This window comes from Passer domesticus, chromosome 24 (assembly GCF_036417665.1).
Source record: "Passer domesticus isolate bPasDom1 chromosome 24, bPasDom1.hap1, whole genome shotgun sequence".
NCBI classification, from domain to species: Eukaryota; Metazoa; Chordata; class Aves; order Passeriformes; family Passeridae; genus Passer; species Passer domesticus.
Genome location: NC_087497.1, coordinates 7,062,253 through 7,079,694, shown reverse-complemented (window position 1 = coordinate 7,079,694; position 17,442 = coordinate 7,062,253). Strand labels below are relative to the sequence as shown.

The following is a 17,442-nucleotide window of genomic DNA, read 5'->3' as shown; positions in this document are numbered from 1 at the left end:
AGATGGCAGGGCTTACCAGCAGTTCCTCAGTCTAGTCTCTGAACAAAGTGGATTTAAAAGAGGTTTAATTTTCCCAGAGGCTAATGCTCTCAAATCTAAATAAATCCTGCAAAAGAAGAGATTATCCATAAATTTACTAGTTAGAAATGTTAATGTATCCAGTGCTTATGCAAGGACTGCTTCTCTCCATGCAAGAGTATCACCTATACAATTCCATATTAAAGGAGAAATGGATTTCTGGTAGTTTCTCCCCCACCTCCCCTTCCATGCTGAAATGTAGCACAGCAGCTTTATAAATCCCACTTCCCAAGAGCAGCAGGAATTTACTGCAGAATCAAGGCAAACTTCTTTTTTCTATTTCACTGAAAAAGCTCTCAAAAATCCCCTCTTGCAAAAGAACTTAATACAAAAAGCAAGATCCACAGACAGGAAAGCCTAGTGTGAAACCTGAATAAGCATTTAAATAAAAACATTTAAATAAAAATTTCAAATTACACATTCACAAAACACAGGACAAGGTGAAAATCAAGGAACAATTCCTTGAACGCAGCTGATGCTGGACTTACCTAACAAACCCAAACACTTCCTCCTGTTATTCATACTCTGTTTACTAAAGGGCCCACCTACACACCATATGACACAGAGCAGGATGGGACTAGACCAGTAGAACCTGGCTGCTAATTATGGCCCTTAAGGCTGAGATGAATTAATTTGTCCCTCTAGCTATAAACAGGAGGATGACATCCTCACTAACCACAGGTAATCTTGGAGAGGATAGACAGAAGGATGAAACAAGGAAAAAGTGACTTGCCTGACATCAAACACCACAACAGCAACATAGCTGGGAGCTAAATCAGGCCTCCTGTCCACCTGAGCACCCTTATTTTCCCTGGACTCACAGCTGATAAGCAGAGAGAACACAGTCATTAAAATACAGATTGAAGGCTTCATTTGGAGGCTAGAAGCAGATGTGGATAATACTGGTTAGTGTAATCACTAGTGTCACATTGATTTGGGAGATCCAGCAGCCTCACAACAATCCTTCATCACACAATTGTTTGCTCTCCTCTGGCATCACACAAACACTCTTTACAAGGGAACAAATCTAGCAGGAGTTGGGCTCCATGACCCTGATGGGTTACCTTCCAACTCAGCATTTTCCATGATTCCATTAATAGCTCTTCTCCTGCTTCACCTGCCTGGTTTGCAACAGACACTAAACTTAATACTGCCAAAAATAAAAGCCCAAATTTACTAGCACACATCTGACATCCCTATTTCAGTAATTACCCTCCTCCTCCTTAGTCCCAGCTGATAAAGATAACCTCATCAGCACAAGGTCATCCATCCAGGATCAGGGAGCAGATATTCCGTGGATCCATCCAGATTTCCACTGTCAGTATTGCAGCAGGGCAGCTTTAAAAATGCATTCCCACAGCACCTGAGGCAGCCAGCAAAGACCAGCTCAAATCCTCCTGACCTTGCTTCCATCCCTGCTCAAACCCACTTAAGTCTCCCCTGCACTGGGATCCAAAGGCTGGCGGTGTTAGCTGTACCTGCAAACCTGCTTCCTGTGGATCTTGGCACTGCAGCAAACCAGCAAAAACTTTTAGACAGCTCTGGAGGGGAGAGGAATGGAAAACACACCAGCAGCAGCAGTTTTGTGCATCTGCAGGAGAGTTCTTGCCAGCACAGAAACAACAGTGCCCAAAGCCCCTTCCAGCAGGCACAGTGAGAAAGGCCGATCCCACAGCAGCGGGTTCAGCTGTGACAGACATCCCACTTTGATTTTCAGTAGGACAGAAGGATTAGTCAGGAGAAGACAACCTTCAAAGGCATGTGACTACAGCCAAAGTCCCCTGAAAACTGGCACAGTGACACGCTTTGTTCAAAGCTCAAATACTCCAAAGACAAGAGCCTTTGGCTTTATTCCGTATCCACAAACACCTCTGGGAGCTTCACCTCCATGAGCACAGCCTGAGACACAGCTTGTGATCCCAACCTCAAGGCCACATCCAGCAATAATCTCGTTTTTTGCTAAGTCACCCTCTGCAACACAGTGTTTACACAGCGAGAGGGCTGAGTGTGGCCCACTACTAAACACTGTGCAGACACCAAACAAGTCACTGCCTCCCAAACTTTGATCCAAGTTTACAATTCAAGGCTTTTCTGTACTATTAGAGCCAAACTTTTCTTGACTGCACCCTTAAAAGCTAAGGGAGAGAAAAACACATTAAGAGAGGTTCACCTTTCCCACAGGCAAGTGTGAGCTGATGAAGGAAGCCCATACGGGGCAGCCTGCAGGTTAAATCAGTGCTGGGGATTAATCTTGATGTATTTTAGACAACTGAGTCCGTGCCAACACAGCTGTAATTAATGGGTTAACTTTTGGGGCTTGGTTAACTAAAGGAAAACCTTTAGGTACTGGCAGCCAAGCAGCAGCTTTCTGGAGCTGACAGCAAAAAGGTCCAAACCTCTAACAGCAGTAAACTTTACCGAAGTTCAGTGATCTTTCCTGAAAGCGTTTCAAAAGGCACCGACTGCACAGAAGTGCCAGGCTTGCACAAATCGACCTCATCAGTATGCACCTTGTTTTGCCCCATGACACTCAGCAGCTGCGGTTAATTAGTCCTTGATAATGAATTGCCCATCACGACTGCACGAAGCTGGGAGGTGAGCGATTCAGTATGCATAAAGCACAAACACTAAAGAGTAAAGTTAACAATCTGTTTACCCCTTCCCTCACTCCTCCAAAGCTGCTACCAGCCAAAGGCTCAGGGAAAAGCAATAATAAATCTATTTCCAGGGTTCAGCAGAGAGAAACCATTTGGATTGCTCTCAATTTTCATACCTTTGCCACCAGTGCTTTGTGTTATTTCTCTCAACTCATTCAAGTTAGGAGATGAAGCCTGTTCTTTTGGCTAATAGCATTTAAAGCCTCTCTCTGGAGATAATTAGTCCTCCCTCCCCCATCGCATCCTCAGCAGAAAGAGCCGAGAGTCACCAATAAACAAAGAAATTCAGGCAGTGACAACCAGGGTAGAGCTGAGACCAAAGCTGCCTCTCGCCTCCCTATCTCAGCACAGCTGAGGATCAAAAACAAGTGACACCACAAGCAACAGAATGAACAACACAAGGATTTTCAGATTAAGGGCTTCGTCATTTTGAAATCAGGAAAACAGCAACTCCTCATCTACAAGAAGCAAAATACCAACGTGTAATCACTAGATGCTCTGCCTGGTCACCTTCCAACCCGGACAGATCGTCCTGAGTCATTCAAAATCAGCAGATAAGAGCAAGAACTGGGAAAGCTGCAGCCTTTTACCTCTGGTTCCAGGCCCGTCACCCAGCCACTGGCAAATCACAACCACCTCCACACCTCAGCTCCTACCGAGATACAGTAAATCCTCTGGGCAGAGGAAAAATTAAGGGCAGTGACCTGTGGGAAAGCCCCTCCGCTGAAGACTGACAAACTTCTGCATGTCCGTATGGCAGCTCCTCCCGTGGAATCTGCCCTTGGATTCAGGGCACAGTCTGGAAGGAGTTAAACCCCAGCCATGGGGATGAGCAGCCATGCTGGCTGCTGCATTCCTTGCCCAACCATGACCCCACTGTGCAGGGAAGAACTGGGAATAGTTATCACCACAGCACTGACACGTCAGCAACAGCGACTAATTAACTGATAAAAATAGATCTCTGAAAGGGCTTTTTCCCCCTCGACACAAAGCCCAGGCCCAACGCTGCCACAGTTGCACATACATTAGTTTTCCACAGGCTCCAAACTTGCTAGTTAAAAATAAAAGCATTCTCACACTCAGAAAAATAAACCCACATGGCACTTGTATGCAGAAAATCACTGCTAAAGAGAATTACGGAACTGACTATGAATGACCTTGGAGCATCTCCACTCCCACCTTAATGGATGCAGGAGCAAGGGGATGTCTTTGCCCCCAACAGCCCTACCAGCTTCCCAGCAGCCCAGAGTTCCAGTTTTGCCTGAAAAGGACATGCTTTGAGGTAATCCAAATGATCCCAAGGATATCTGCAGCTTTCTTCACTCATGAAACCAGCCAGAAAAACACAGCTTTGTTTTAAGCCCCCCCACACCCAGACACAGGTTTTGTACAGCTTGTAACTAAATATTCATCACCAGCTAATAAACCTGCAGGAACCACAGTCTCAGCAAATTTTAATACATAGAATGCTCCAACACATGCCAAACACAATGAAATTTGATCAAAATAGAAGCCATTTGTTTAAATACAAATTATTTGGCTCTCAAAACTGCTATCAAATTGAACTGGAAATGAAATTAACCAGTAACTGAAGGAAATAGAAGGCTGCATAATCACTGATCCAGCAGCATGGAAACAAGGATGCAATCACAGTCCCCTTGTTTGTGGCACTGCCCATGCTCCCAGCAGGACTCCCACTCCACCTCCCGGGGTGAGAATGCTCTGGGCCTCAGACACAGCTCAGTCCCTCGGAATCCAGAAAGAAAACGCTCCTTGCAAAAACACTGATGCACTGTCAGATAGCAGATTGTCTGTCACCTGTGAAAGGACACACTGACACGTCTGAAACCACCTCCACGTGGGACAGAGCAGCGCAGTCATTCCCAGCACTGCTGGGAGGAACAGGTTTGTTCCTAATGAGAACAAAACCCTAATGAGAAAGGGTTTTTGTTGCCATCCCTGCGCAGACACTCAGCTTCACTTGCTGTAGCTGTGACAGCCCTGTCCCTCACAATCGGCCTCATTTTGGCTCTATTTTGCCCTTTCCTTCACAAAGAGGAATTTAAACCATGTAAGCTGACGATTTCAGGTGTTGTCTACTCCTAAAAGCAGCTTGGATTAATTTAAAAGGTCTGCTTGAGGAGCACCGGGCACTCCTGAGGAAATCGCAGCAGGGAGAGGGATCCAGTTCCACTCCCTTGCATCTTCTGTAGCACACCAGACTAACTCAGCTGAACATCCTTCACCCACCCAGGGTGGGCTGTGGGAACTTCATCAATCCCCTTCCCTGATCCAGACTTGCTTTTGAAAAACAGGAACATCACGAAACACCAACTTTAGCACTCACTCCTGCACAATTCCAGCTTTCTTTAAGCAATAAAGAAGCAATTACAAGGAGAAGGCTCCTGGGAAATCTCACTACACCCTTCCAGTACTTGAAGGAAGATTATAAAAAGAAAGAGAGTGACTTTTTATACAGGCAGAAAGTGATAGGACAAGTGGAACAGTTTTACACTCAACAAGGAGATTTAGATGAATATTGGGACGGAATTGTTCCCTGGCAGGGCGGGCAGCCCTGGCACAGGTGCCCAGAGCAGCTGTGGCTGCCCCTGGATCCCTGGCAGTGCCAAGGCCAGGCTGGACAGGGCTGGGAGCACCTGGGACAGTGGAAGGTGTCCCTGCCATGGCAGGGGTGGTACACGAGCAGCTTTAAGGTCACTTCCAACTCAAGTCATTCTGGGACTCCTTGGCTCCACTTCTCTTTCGAGGCTTGTGGAAGCAGCATTTAAACATCCTAAAGCTTAAAGAGCTTTATAGTTTATTTCAGCCTCAGCTGAGCACCGTCTCGCATCATTTCACTTTCTTTGCAGTATTCCAGTGCCAAGGAAGGGCACCAAGCCCTCGCCTACCTCCACCTGGACAAACACAACCCAGTGCAAGGCACAGAGGTAAATAATTCATCTGCGTGCAAACATAGGGAAAGAGCAATTAAGCCAGAAAGCACAACGGGGACGTTTCAAATTTCAGTCAACATGAAGGCAGGAGAGATCAAACAAAGAAATACCAGCAGGGCTGCCTCAGAGGGAACTTTGGGAAGCTGCAAACACTCACGGCGAGGCACGGAGGGCGGCAGGGACCGGAGCCCGGGTTTCACCGGAGTGCCACCCGAGCCGCTCGGCTTCCGAGCCGTCCGCACAGCGCAGGACGCCAACTCCGCTCCTCGCCGTCAGAGCCAGCGGCGGCTGCGAGCCCCGCGAGCCCGGTCCTGTGGGGCCGCTCCGCCGGGACCCCCCGGCGCGGCGCCCGCACAGCCCCGGCCCTTCCGCGGCATCCCCGGGCGCCCCCGCTCCCCCTCCGTGGCCGCCCGCGGGCAGGGGGCCGGGCCGTGCCGGGGCTCTCCGCGCCGTGCTTCCCCCGCCGGGCGCGGCTCCCTCACGGTGCCGGCGCTCCCGGCCCCCGCCCGCCCTTACCTGCCGCCGCCGCCGCCGCACGCGCCGCCGGAAGCCGCGCGCGGGGCATGCCGGGAGTTGTAGTGCGGCGGGCGGACACGCCCCCGCGGGAGGACACGCCCCCGGAAGCCCCCTCACGCCGGGCTGTGCGGGGACCGCGGTGGAACGGGACGGGCTCTGAGGCGCCTTCCGACCGAAACCATGGGGGATCCCTGGGTTCACGGCGGGGCTGGTCCCGGCCCTCGGTGCGTGCCTCCAGCGAGCGGCGCTGCCGCTCCGGGGAGACTGGCGAGCCCCAGACCCAGCCCGGGCCCGTCCCGCCTGGGCTCTGTTTCCATTTCCATTGCCCATTTCAGCCCATGCAGCGGATCCAGGAGTCTGCTTGCGTCTGCCGGGAATGACAGATGACCCAGGGCCCAGGTGCTTCATCTCCAGCCCCACATGAACCCCACAGCGGGGACAGCTCAGCCCCAGCAATGCCGACTTTGCAAAGCGCTTCGGGCTCCGTCAGTTGTAAAGTGTTCCTTCAGCACAGATTTATTATTATTATTATTATTACTATTACTATTATTATTTTATTACCACTACTGTTATTTCCTGTTGCTTTGATGTGTGTTAAACACCACTAACACCTCATGTTTTTAAATTGAGGGCAATTGTAGTGGGGAAAAAAATAGCATCTATTGAGATCATAACTATCAGCTTCAGGTAGGGAGATTATTAACACACCTGCCCTGCAAGGGAACAGTGAAAGCTGCGGATAAATTATAGATAGGTACACAAATTGCAGGCTTTAGTTATGCACCGGACGAGGAATTTATTGGTTTGTAATGGTGACCGAGTGAAAAACAAAGGGGTTGAAGGGATGCAATGGCCCAGGGTGTGGGCTAAAGGAGACCCAGGGGCCGGCTCAGCCCCCCAAGTCCCTCTGGTGCTCCAGGGTGCACCCTGAAACAGCAGCGCTTTGCGGGGCTCTGCTGTGCCCCCCACCAGGAGCTCTGCCACAACCAGCCAGGCCCAGGGAGCCCCGTCCTCCTGCCTCAGCTTCCCAGAAAAAGCTGCCCTCAAACCTCCTTCCCCCAAAACGGGCTCTGCCCTTTGTCTCTCTCTGCCAGCCTCCCCTCTGCCCTCAGACGCCAGAGGGTCCCAGAGGGCCCAGAGCCCCGGAGGCAGCTCTGGCTCCCCAGGCACGCCGGGACGCGCCTGCCAAGCGGAGCTGGCCCTCCCCAGCGCTCTATCAGCGCCTCCCAGGGGCTCTGCCCGCGCCCTGATAACCTCCGGGGCACGGGCCTGGGCTGCCCTGCTCTGCCCCCAGCAGCGCTGCCGCTCCGCTCCCTGCCAGCAGTGCACCAGAGCAGACACGGTGGGATGTGTCACGCCTCAATCCTGGGAGATGCTACAGCCAGGAAAGACTGGAAACAGCCACCACAAGGAGAGTTTAGTGAAGTCAAACCCATCCCCGTCAGGCAAGTGGGGAGTACTCAGACCTCCCACAACCTCCCTTGGACAGCTCAGGGATGCTCCCAAGTACTCCCAGAGCAGCAAGAGCCCTGCACTCTACTCCTGCCATACAGGAATAGCCCCTGGGCTGACCAAGGGGAAAGTGAAAAGGGAAAAAGAATTTAAAAATAATTATTTTATTTTTTTCAAACAAGATTAACAGCAAAGTTACAGAGGTATTTCCATGCCTAGTCAGGAGTTAATATATTAAAAAAATCTAGAAATAACTTAACTGGAGCGATCATTCAACAGCCAAACCAAGGGTGGTGATGGTGCTGGCCCTGGATCCTGCTCCCCAACAGGCACCTCCATGTGCTGCTGGGAATGCTCTGGCGTGTCTGGATAAAGCCATGGCCAGCCCGTCCCACCCTGCCACCCTCACAGCAGCAGAGGGGCTGAGGGAGCCCCATGCCCCAGCACAGCTCCCCACCTCAGCCCCTGACGCTGAGGCAGTGGAGATGCGCCAGTGGCTGGAAAACAATGCAAAAAGGTGTAAAACACACTCAGGTATTCCTGCCCTTTCCCTGCTCCTGCCCGGGCACTTAGGTTAAAGGCACTTCACATCCCAAACTGCAGGGGACGAGGCAGAAAGGTGGGGAGGGGGTGCCTGGGCAGCACCCCCTCCAGCAGCTGTCTCCAGCACAGCAGGACCCAAAAAGCAGGGATGAAGCCCGTGATATCCTCTGGCCATCTCTGGCAGGGGGACAGTGCTCTTCGTGCCAGGACACGGCACGGGGGTGTGACACCAGCCCTGCACCACAGACATCCTGTCCGGCTTCACTGGGGCAGCCCCAGAGGCATGGAGCAGGAGAGCCTCGCAGCTCGGTCAGCCCAGGGCAGCACTTGGGGTCTTCCCAGCGCCGACAGCTTCCTGGGGGCTCGCCCCTCCTGGGAGAAAGCGCAGGGAAGCTCCCACTCCACAGCTCTAAGCCCGTGAAGTGGGAGACAGTACTCCAGACGAACTTGCAGGGTTCCAGCTGCCCCCCGGCCTTTCTTGCAGAGCCGGGGCAGGGGCAGGAGCAGGAGCAGAGCGGCTCAGGTCATGTAGCGGGTGACAGCCCTGAGGGCGTAGAGCAGCGCCGCCTGCATGCGCGCCTCCAGCAGGAGCAGGTTGATGTGCACCTACGGGAGAGCGGGGTCAGGGCACGGGGCCAGCACCCCGAGCTCCCTGCCAGGGGAAGGGTCGGGCAGCACCTTCTCTGAGTGCTTGAAGTGCCTCCAGAACTGCGCGTAGATCTGCTTGGTGGTCCTCTCCGGGTAGCAAGCCACTGTCTTGATGTAGACCTTCAGGTTGCGCTCCAGGAGCTGGTTCACCTCCCCGTAGTCGTAGTCATCATAGCTGCAGAGAGGAGGGTGTGTTACTCCAGACACGAGCCTTGTGCATTCACAGAATCCCACAATGGTTTGGGTGAGAAGGGACCTTAAAGCCCATCCAGTCCCACCCCTGCCAGGGCAGTGACATCTTTCACTGTCCCAGGCTGCTCCAAGTCCCATCCAACCTGGCCTTGGACACCTCCAGGGATCAGGATTCCACCACCTCTTTAGGCAAACTCTGCCAGAGCCTCACCACCCTTATTGTAACTTTTTACTAAATTCTCCTTTCCCAGAGCTGTTCTGAACCTCAGCCAAGCCCACCACCAGCATCACTTTGCCTTAGGGAAGCAGCAGCAGCAACACTCTAAACAAGCCCGAGTCTCTGGAGCTGCTCCTGGGCTCTTCCCAAGGCGGAGGAGAGCCCAGCCAGGTGCTGGGACACACCGGATGCCGAAGACGCAGTGCACGTAGTTCCAGATGGCTCGGCGCAGCACGGAGGTGTCCACACCACAGTGCATGGCAATGGTGTTGTAGGTCAGGTTGTAAACCACCTGGAACTTCTCGTCCAGGAGCTGCCCCACGTCTGGGTACAGGCGGTTGATCAGCGAGTAGCCGTGGTCCTCCCAGGTGTAATCCTGGTGGAGAAAGGATGCTGGGGTAGGGGTCTGGTGGGGAAAAGTGGGGTCCCTCTGTCCTGGTTTCAGGAAGGGTGGAGTTAATTTCTTCTCAGTAGTTGTTCCAGTGCTGTGTTTTGGATTTGGAATGAGAAGGGTGTTGGTAACACACTGATGGTTTGGTTTTTTTGCTAAGTTGGGTTTATCCTGAGTCAAGGACTTTATTCCTCTTGTTTCAGGCTCTGCCAGTGGGAGGGAGCATAGCCAGGACAGGTGACCTGAACTGACCACTGGGATACACCAGAGAAAATCATGTCCAGTGTATAAACTGCAGGGAGTTACCCAGAAGGGGCCAGTCTGGGTTTAGGAAGGGGGCTCTGGCATCAGTCAGCAGGTGCTAAGCAATTGCATTGTGCATAGTTTGTTTTTCCCCTTTTCATTGTCATCATTATTTACCATTATCATTGTATTTTACTTTATTTTCAGTTATTAAACTGTTCGTATCTCAAAACACAAGTTTTATTTTGATTTTCCTCCCTGGGTGGGGGGAAGAAAGTGGGGGCTGAGTGAGCAGCTGTGTCAGGTTTCATCTCCAGCTGGCCTTAAACCACAACACCCCCCAAAGCCAGGGACGCAAGGTGGGGTTCCCCCCTAAGTTGACACCTCCTCCCAGTTCTCAGCACCTGGTTGCTCAGCTCCAGCCCTTCACCCACTGTCCACAATGCTGGGAACAACCCCGACAGGAGGCACCCCCAGAGCTGAGCACCCACCTGTGCACGGAAAGTGGGGGGGGCCTGCTCCCCCCTCCGTGTGAAGTCCTTGTATCCGAATTCAGGGTCCTCCAGGAAGCAGCGGATGTTGGACTGCAGGGAGGGATCCAAAGCATCTACAAGGGACCAACGCAGTGGCCATGAGCCCAGACGGAGTCAGCTGCCCTGGGGAGCTGATCCTGCTCCCCCTCCTGGGGCTCCCCTGGCCCACGGGGACCTCCTGCCCCAGACAGTTGCCCCCTGCACCTCCTCACCTGAGGAAGGGACCAGCAAACTCTCTGTCTTCTCCAGCTCAAAGCGTGTCGCCATCTCCTCCTGTGTGACTCCTTCCTCCTCCAGCTGGTTTTCCTGCAGCAGCTTCATCCTCTCCATCAGCACCTCCACCTCCTGCACGGCGTCTGTGTCCTGGGAAAGCACAGGGCAGGGTCAGCCCTGGCACCTGGGGGAACCCCTGAGCGTCTCCCTCTGGGTTGGTCCTGCCCAGATTCCAGCAGCTCCCATAACCCTTCCCCAGGCCCCAGAGGGAGGAGGGGGAAGTACTGCATGGCTCTAAAGCATCAGCTGTTCCCAATAAAGCCCACAGAGATTCTCCGAGAGATGGGCCACTGTGCACTGGAGACAAGCCTGGAGAAGAGAAGGCTTCAGGGAGACCTTAGAGCCCCTTCCTGTGCCTAAAGGAGCTCCAGGAGAGCTGGAGAGGAACTTGGGACAAGAGCCTGGAGGGACAGGACAAGGGGGAATGGCTTCCCACTGCCAGAAGGCAGGGATAGATGAGATATTGGGAAGGAATCTTTCCCTGTGACAGTGGGGAGGCCCTGGCAGAGTCTGCCCAGAGAAACTGTGGCTGCCCCATCCCTAAAAGCGTTAAGGGCCAGGCTGGACAGGGGCTGGAGCAGCCTGGTCTAGTGGAAGGTGTCCCTGCCCATGGCAGGGTGTGGAACAAGATAGGCTTTAAGGTCACTTCCAATCCAAGCCAATTTGTGATTCCCCATAAAGCATCCCAGGGTACATTCACACCCTGCAAGGCAAAGCCCTTCTTACCCCAGAGCCCCCCATGCTGTCCCCAGAGGCAGGGCTGCTGTCGCTGTGGGGTGAGGGGGCCCAGCAGCTGCTCCCCACGTCCTGGTCCTCCTCGGGTTTGATGCCGCAGCCGAAGACAAAGGATGCGAGCGAGTGGTAGTGGGTGAGGAGCACCAGCGCCTGCACCAGCTCTGCCAGTGACCAGCTGTCCTGCCCCGGCCTCAGCAGAGCCTGCCACACACAGCAGGGGTTGGAGAGACCCCCCAGCCCTCAGCTGCACGCCCACTACAGCCCAGGGCTGGGGCAAGCCAACGGCGGGGATACAGGAGTGTTTGGGAAGTGCCTCACCCATAGACCCGGCAGGGGCAAGTCACCCCTTCCCATCCCACTGACTCCCTCAGCCCTGAAAGGGTTAAACCCTGGGGGCTGTGCACGCAGGAGGCGGCCCCTGGGGTCAGTTTTGGGGGGATCTGTGCTGGCAGCATCAGCTCTCACCTCGATGTGCTCCTTGGTGACGAGCCAGGGCCGGTGCGCCAGCAGCTTGTTGATCTCATTGAGGTTCCGGAGTTTTTGGGGGGCGCAGTGCAGCCCCCGCAGCCATGCAGGGTTGCCCCCCACCTGCAGGAACTCCCCCATGTGCAACCCCACCAGGTAGGAGCACCGGTGCCGGGCTGCTGCCTGCAGGGACAGCCAGCAGTCAGCCCCAGCACTGCCTGGGGGCCCCCACCCTGCTACAAGCCCACCGAGAAGCCGAGGCAGGGAGCCCGCCCGAGGCAGGGAGCCCACCCGAGGCAGGGAGCCCACCCGAGGCAGGGAGCCCACTCACCCCACGTCACTCCTGGAGGATTTTCCCTGGGGATACGAGTTCCAGACTGGGGGATTTCCCCCCTCACTATCAGTGCCAGTCCCCAGGGGCCCCGGAGGGAGGGTGTTGGGGAACCCTGGGTAGGCACCAGCCCCAAAGGGGTTTGGGATGTCAGACCAGAGAGGGGCCCATCTGTGGGGTCCCAAGTGCCTCCCGAGCAGCAGTGCTGGGAGCGCACACAGCCCCCCGTGTCCCCACAGCCCCAGGGCCCCGCTGCTCACCATGATGGCGATGTAGTGGCGCTTGTGGTAGGGCAGGGGCCCGTCCATGCGCAGCAGGAGGTACTGGGTCTTCCAGAAGCTGCTGAGGTACTGGGGGTGCAGCCCCATGACCATGGCGACGTGGTCCACCCTGCCTGCCGAGACACAGGCCTTGAGGAGCTGGTGCAGGCTGCTCTCCCCGCCTTCCTGAGGGACCTGCAGGAGAGGAGGGAATGAAGGGCTGTGAGCTGTAGGCCCCCACTCTTCCCAACCCCTTTAACCTAAGTCGAGATCCCCCCAACAAGCAGGACCCAGGAGCCCAAGGGCACCAAGGCTGGATCCTCACCCCACTGGAAGCGCCCCGCCTCCGGAACGGGCACCGCCGGGGGCCCCCGCTGCCCGTGTCCCCGCTGCCAGCCCCGGGGGGCACAGGGGGCTTGGGGGTCTCCATGACAGAGCCCACGCAGCCCGTCCTGCTCAGCCTGTGGGCTGGGTTGTTTGTTTGGGCTCTGGAGTGCGGGGGAGGAGATGGGGGTCAGCCCCCAGCGCAGTGACGAAACCACGGCGCTATCTCTGCCCGAGGAGGAACATCTGGAGGAGCGAGTGTGGGCGCTGAGATAGGGCTCAGGTGCCCTGGGGATGTCAGGGCAGAACGCTGGGGTCGGGCAGGGCAGGGGTGCGCGTCTTTGCATCGCAGGGGAAACACAGATGTGTCTGGCTGAGTGGGGAAACTGAGGCACAGGCAGGGCAAGCAAACACCAGGGTGAAATACAGCAGTTCCCCTCATCTCCAGAACAACCCCCACAATGCCACAAGGATCTGCTCGGGGTGGGTGACCCCTCTCCATCCTCAGCATCCCACCCCCACCAGGAACTAGGAATCAGGGGCTTGGGAATCCTTCCTGTCACCCCACCCGCAGCTGGGAAGGGTGAAGGAGATCCCCCACCCAAGCCAGTCCTGATCGCTTTACCTCTCCCAGGGGAATGAAGGCGCTGGGGCCCCTCGCCAGCTCCCGGGTAGCCTCGATTCCTCTTTCCTAGGAAGGAAGGCACAGCCGGGAATCAGCGGAGCCGCGGAACATCCCCGTCGGCGTCAGCGGAAGGGGTGACTCAGGCAGACACCGGCACGGGCCGGGGGCCGTGTCCCCCACGCCCTCTGCGTCAGGCTGGCAGCGCCTGACGAAACCGGGCTGCGATGTTGCTGCGCTGCCGGACGCGTGTGACACAGCGGGACAGGCAGCTGTGACACCGCGCCCGAGCCGGGCTCAGCACGCCGGGGGAAAGCGGGGGAGCCCGCAGGACGGCACCGTGCTTACGGCTCCTCGGGGGCCACCAACCCCCCGGGCACCAAATGCTATCACGAGTTCCCCCAAATTCATAGTTAATGCAGAAATGAGCCCTTGCTCCACGCACGGGGCTCGGGTCCTTCCTGCCCCACACTGCCCAGGGCTGGAAACTCCCGCAGCACCCGGGGAGGCACCGGGTGAACGGGGCGAGCTGCTTCCACGGGACACCACGGCATCGTCAAAGCCCTGCAGCCTGCTGCAGCCTGGCACCTTCCTGAGCAGGACAGGGGCGATACAGCCCGGGAGCCCTTACCTGGCCGCCCCGCCGGGCCCCGCAGCCCCGGTAATCCTCCGGCCCCGCGGGGCTGCACGGCGAGCCGGCGACCAGCATCAGCTGGAGCTGGGCGGTGGGGACGGCCCCGGTCACCGGTCACCCCCGGGCAGCCCCGCTCGGTCCCGGTCCCCCCGGTCGGTCCCGGTCCCCCCCGGTCGGCCCCGGTCCCCCCCGGGACCCCGCGCCCGCCACGCTTACATAGCACGGGGCGGGGACACGCCCCCGGCCCGCCTGGACCAATGGGAGCTTGCGGGCGTGACCACCCAGCAATAATCAGACCAATGACAATAGGGGGCGTGGCCGACAGGCAGACATCAGGTCTACCCGGAGCCGGCCGCACTGTGCCGAGCCCGCACGGGGAGCGCCGGGAACGAGCCCGGGGCCAAGGGAAAGCACCGGGGGAAACGGCCCCGGGGGAACCATCCCGGGGGGAACCATCCCGGGGGGAACCGCCCCGGGGGGAACCGCCCCGGGGGGAACCGCCCCTGCGCCGCTCGGGTGGCCCCAGCTCCGGGCACCAGCACCAGAAGGACATGGAGCTGCTGGAGCGAGCCCAGAGCAGGCCAAAGTGCTCCGAAGAGGGCTGGAGACCCTCTGCACTGGAGAAAGAAGGGAGAGCTGAAGGTGTCCAGCCTGGGGAAGGCTCTGGGGAAACCTTAGAGCCCATTCCAGAGCCTAAAGGGGCTCCAGGGAGCTGGAGAGGGACTGGGGACAAGGGGGAATGGCTTCCTGCTGCCAGAGGGGAGGGACAGATGAGTATTGGGAAGGAATTCGTCCCTGTCAGGGTGGGCAGGCCCTGGCACAGGGTGCCCAGAGCAGCTGGGGCTGCCCCTGGATCCCTGCAAGTGTCCAAGGGCTTGGAGCAGCCTGGGATGGTGGGAGATGTCCTTGCCCATCCGAGGGGGGCAGAATGAGATGAGCTTTAAGATCCCTTCAACCAAAATGGTCTGGGATTCTCTTTTACTGGGTTTGGTGTTTCTCCAAAGGGACAGGAAAAAAAAAAAGTGAAAAGAAGGGATAAAACCCCACGCTCAGATCCATGGGCTGCCCCAGACATGGTACCAACCTGGCACTGCCTGACAGCCCAACACAGCCAAGCACAGCAAGCAGGAGTCACTGCACAAACAGCTCAGGATTCTCCTGGCAACAGCCTCCTGTGGCTCGGGGCTGAGCTCCTGCCAGCAGGGCCACCTCAGTGCTCCTGGGCACTGCAGCAGCAGCCACAGCCCAGGGCTGAACACCTCCCTCAGCACAGCCTGCAGGCCCAGCCCCTGCTGGAAAACCTCCCTGGTCACTGCTCCCTGTCCTTGTCCCTTCCTGGCACTATTTTTAGGGTGTTTTGCAAACACAGCTCTGTGCTGAGGCTGTGGGGTCTGGGTGCCTCTGGCCACCTCAAGGCTTCCACTTCTGTATTTCCATTTGTGTCATTTCAGAGACACAGATCCATTTATCTGATCCAAGGAACGTGGCCCTCGCTGACAGGGCTCAGAGGAGCTGTTTATCCTCTGTCACCCCGTCCCAGCTCTGTCACCTGCTCCTCTGGCACTGTCACACCCCACAGGGCTGCTGGTCACCAGCCAGCCCTGGGGCTGCCCGAAGGGGCTCAAGCGCCCAAGGCCAGGCTGAACAGGGCTGGGAGCAACCTGATCCAGTGGGAGGTGTGCCTGCCCCTGGCAGGGGTGGAACAAGATGAGCTTTAAGGTCCCTTCTAAGCCAAACCATTCCATGATGACTCCACAGTTCCACCTGAGGCCTCGAGCTCTGTGTTTGCTCTGGCTGAAGGCATCAGCCTGGAGGGAAAACACATCTCTTCCTTTGCATCAGAGCAAGCAAAGTGGGGATGGCAGAGAGGGGGAGGCTGCCTCTGCTCTCCCCTTTCTGCTCCCCAAAAAGCTCTGGATATTGGAGGGACAGGGCTGTGGGTGTGCATCAGGCAATGATCCAGCTGGAGAGATGGGCTGGAGATGCTGCCAAATATTTAATATAAAAATATCCCATCAGAAGACACGAAGGGCTGTGCCAGGAGCACATTTGTCCCACAGACAACTCCTGCATGTCGAGCAGGGCTAGGAGGGTGGGCACAGAGCTCAGGGTTTGGGGCAGCACGGGACACCAGAGGAATATTGTTTCAGTGTCTCCTTTCCTTACATGCGCTGCTCAGAGATCAGGAGCTGGATTGTCACTGTGCCTGGTCACCCCACCACTACAGTGGGAAAACCTGTGGCATTAGGGCTTTGTGGGCTGCAAGAAGGAAGCCCAGAGCATTTGTGGAGTGGAGAAGGGAATTAGAATCATAGAATCATTCAGGCTGGAAAAGATCTTTAAGAGCATCCAGTCCAACTGTTCCCCCAGCACTTGGGGCCACTATCTAACTCTTGTCCCCAGATGTTACATCCCCATGGCTTTCAAATTCCTCCAGGGATGGGGACTCCCCAGCTTCACTGGGCAGTCTGTGCCAGGCCTGGACAGCCCTTTCCATGGAAAAATTTTCCCTAATACCCAATCTAAACCTTCCCTGGCATACCTTGAGGCTGTTTCCTCTCATTTCCCCTGCAGCTGCACTGTTCAGAGGCGTGCAGGGAAGGTGACTCCCAAGGTGATCCACAGGAGCTGCCAGCGCTCCATCAGGATTCCTGCACTGCAGGCAGATGGATGTGGCTTCAGCAAAATAAACATCAGAAACTGTGGTTTGCACTGGTCAGTGATCCTCACTGCTCTGGGAGCAGCAGCAGGAGGGGGCTGCTATCCCCACGAGCTCCAGGAGACTGGATATGAATAAGGAAAACAGTCAAAGCTAAAAACCCTTTAGGCTCCTGGACCTGTGGAGATTTCCTTGGAAAAAGATGAGGGGCAGCCGCATTTTCTTCATGGAAATCTCATGGGAAAAGGGAAAACCTCCATGCCAAAGGAGCAAAGGAGCAGGTCCCTCTGTCTGTGCCAAGATCAGGAATACATCTTGGATGGGTCCTGGGAAGCTGGATGTAACCAAGTAACCAGGATCCTAGCAACAGGCTTGATGGGAGGATTTAAAGATAGAAAAAAAAGTAGGAGCAAAGCAAACAACGGGAAAATATTGTCTCATTCCCCGAACTCCCAACCCTAGAGCAGGAGATAAATCAGCTCCAGGCAGGGAGAGGTACTTTGGTTGTTTTGGTTTTTTTCCCCTTTTCAAAGCAAACAAAGTATCAGTCACAGATGAGGATTTTTTTAAACCACTTTTACAGGTGTCATTTGTACAAATCAAAGCGTCCCTTGAAAATCTCATCATTACAAACATACAAAGAAACGATGTTGGTGCTACAAATCAGCTATGCAACGGCAGGAGCAATTTATCACGATTAAAAACCCTACTGAAC

At 55.6% G+C, this 17,442-nt stretch overlaps 2 protein-coding genes across 12 annotated transcripts in view; both read right to left on the bottom strand.

Annotated features, from left to right (window-relative positions):
* The window catches only part of PHACTR4 (phosphatase and actin regulator 4), a 55,647-nt gene extending 49,350 nt beyond the window's left edge, over positions 1-6,297 (bottom strand). For 3 of the 10 annotated variants that reach the window (XM_064398530.1, XM_064398546.1, XM_064398531.1), the window contains exon 1: positions 17-2,421. The gene's annotated coding sequence lies outside the window, so the exon portion shown is untranslated. Of the gene's footprint in view, positions 1-16; positions 2,425-5,799; positions 6,117-6,205 lie in introns of those variants that run through there. The other 7 variants (XM_064398544.1, XM_064398540.1, XM_064398541.1 and 4 more) reach the window with 5 other exon arrangements.
* Positions 6,298-7,808: 1,511 nt separating this feature from the next.
* On the bottom strand, positions 7,809-14,212 carry SESN2 (sestrin 2). 2 transcript variants are annotated; one of them, XM_064398525.1, is made up of 10 exons: positions 14,066-14,212; positions 13,438-13,503; positions 12,489-12,683; positions 11,898-12,080; positions 11,424-11,633; positions 10,637-10,787; positions 10,383-10,498; positions 9,443-9,633; positions 8,879-9,023; positions 7,809-8,806 (listed from the first exon to the last, which is right to left on the bottom strand). In XM_064398525.1, exons 1-10 carry the CDS (start codon positions 14,141-14,143, stop codon positions 8,720-8,722), a joined length of 1,422 nt encoding a protein of 473 aa, XP_064254595.1. In that variant the 5' UTR covers positions 14,144-14,212; the 3' UTR covers positions 7,809-8,719. The 2 variants fall into 2 exon arrangements, with proteins under 2 accessions (XP_064254595.1, XP_064254596.1); XM_064398526.1 differs by lacking the exons at positions 13,438-13,503; positions 14,066-14,212 and adding an exon at positions 12,814-12,961.
* Positions 14,213-17,442: the final 3,230 nt, after the last annotated feature.

Bases quoted from the DNA above. Each gene is read 5' to 3' on its own strand.
- SESN2 (XM_064398525.1), bottom strand. From the start codon at position 14,143: ATGCTGGTCGCCGGCTCGCCGTGCAGCCCCGCGGGGCCGGAGGATTAC. The intron at 12,081-12,488 runs GTGAGCAGCGGG...CTGTCCCTGCAG, and splicing joins GCCACTACATCGCCATCATG to GCAGCAGCCCGGCACCGGTG. The intron at 9,024-9,442 runs GTGTGTCCCAGC...TCCTCTCTGCAG, and splicing joins CACTGCGTCTTCGGCATCCG to CTATGATGACTACGACTACG.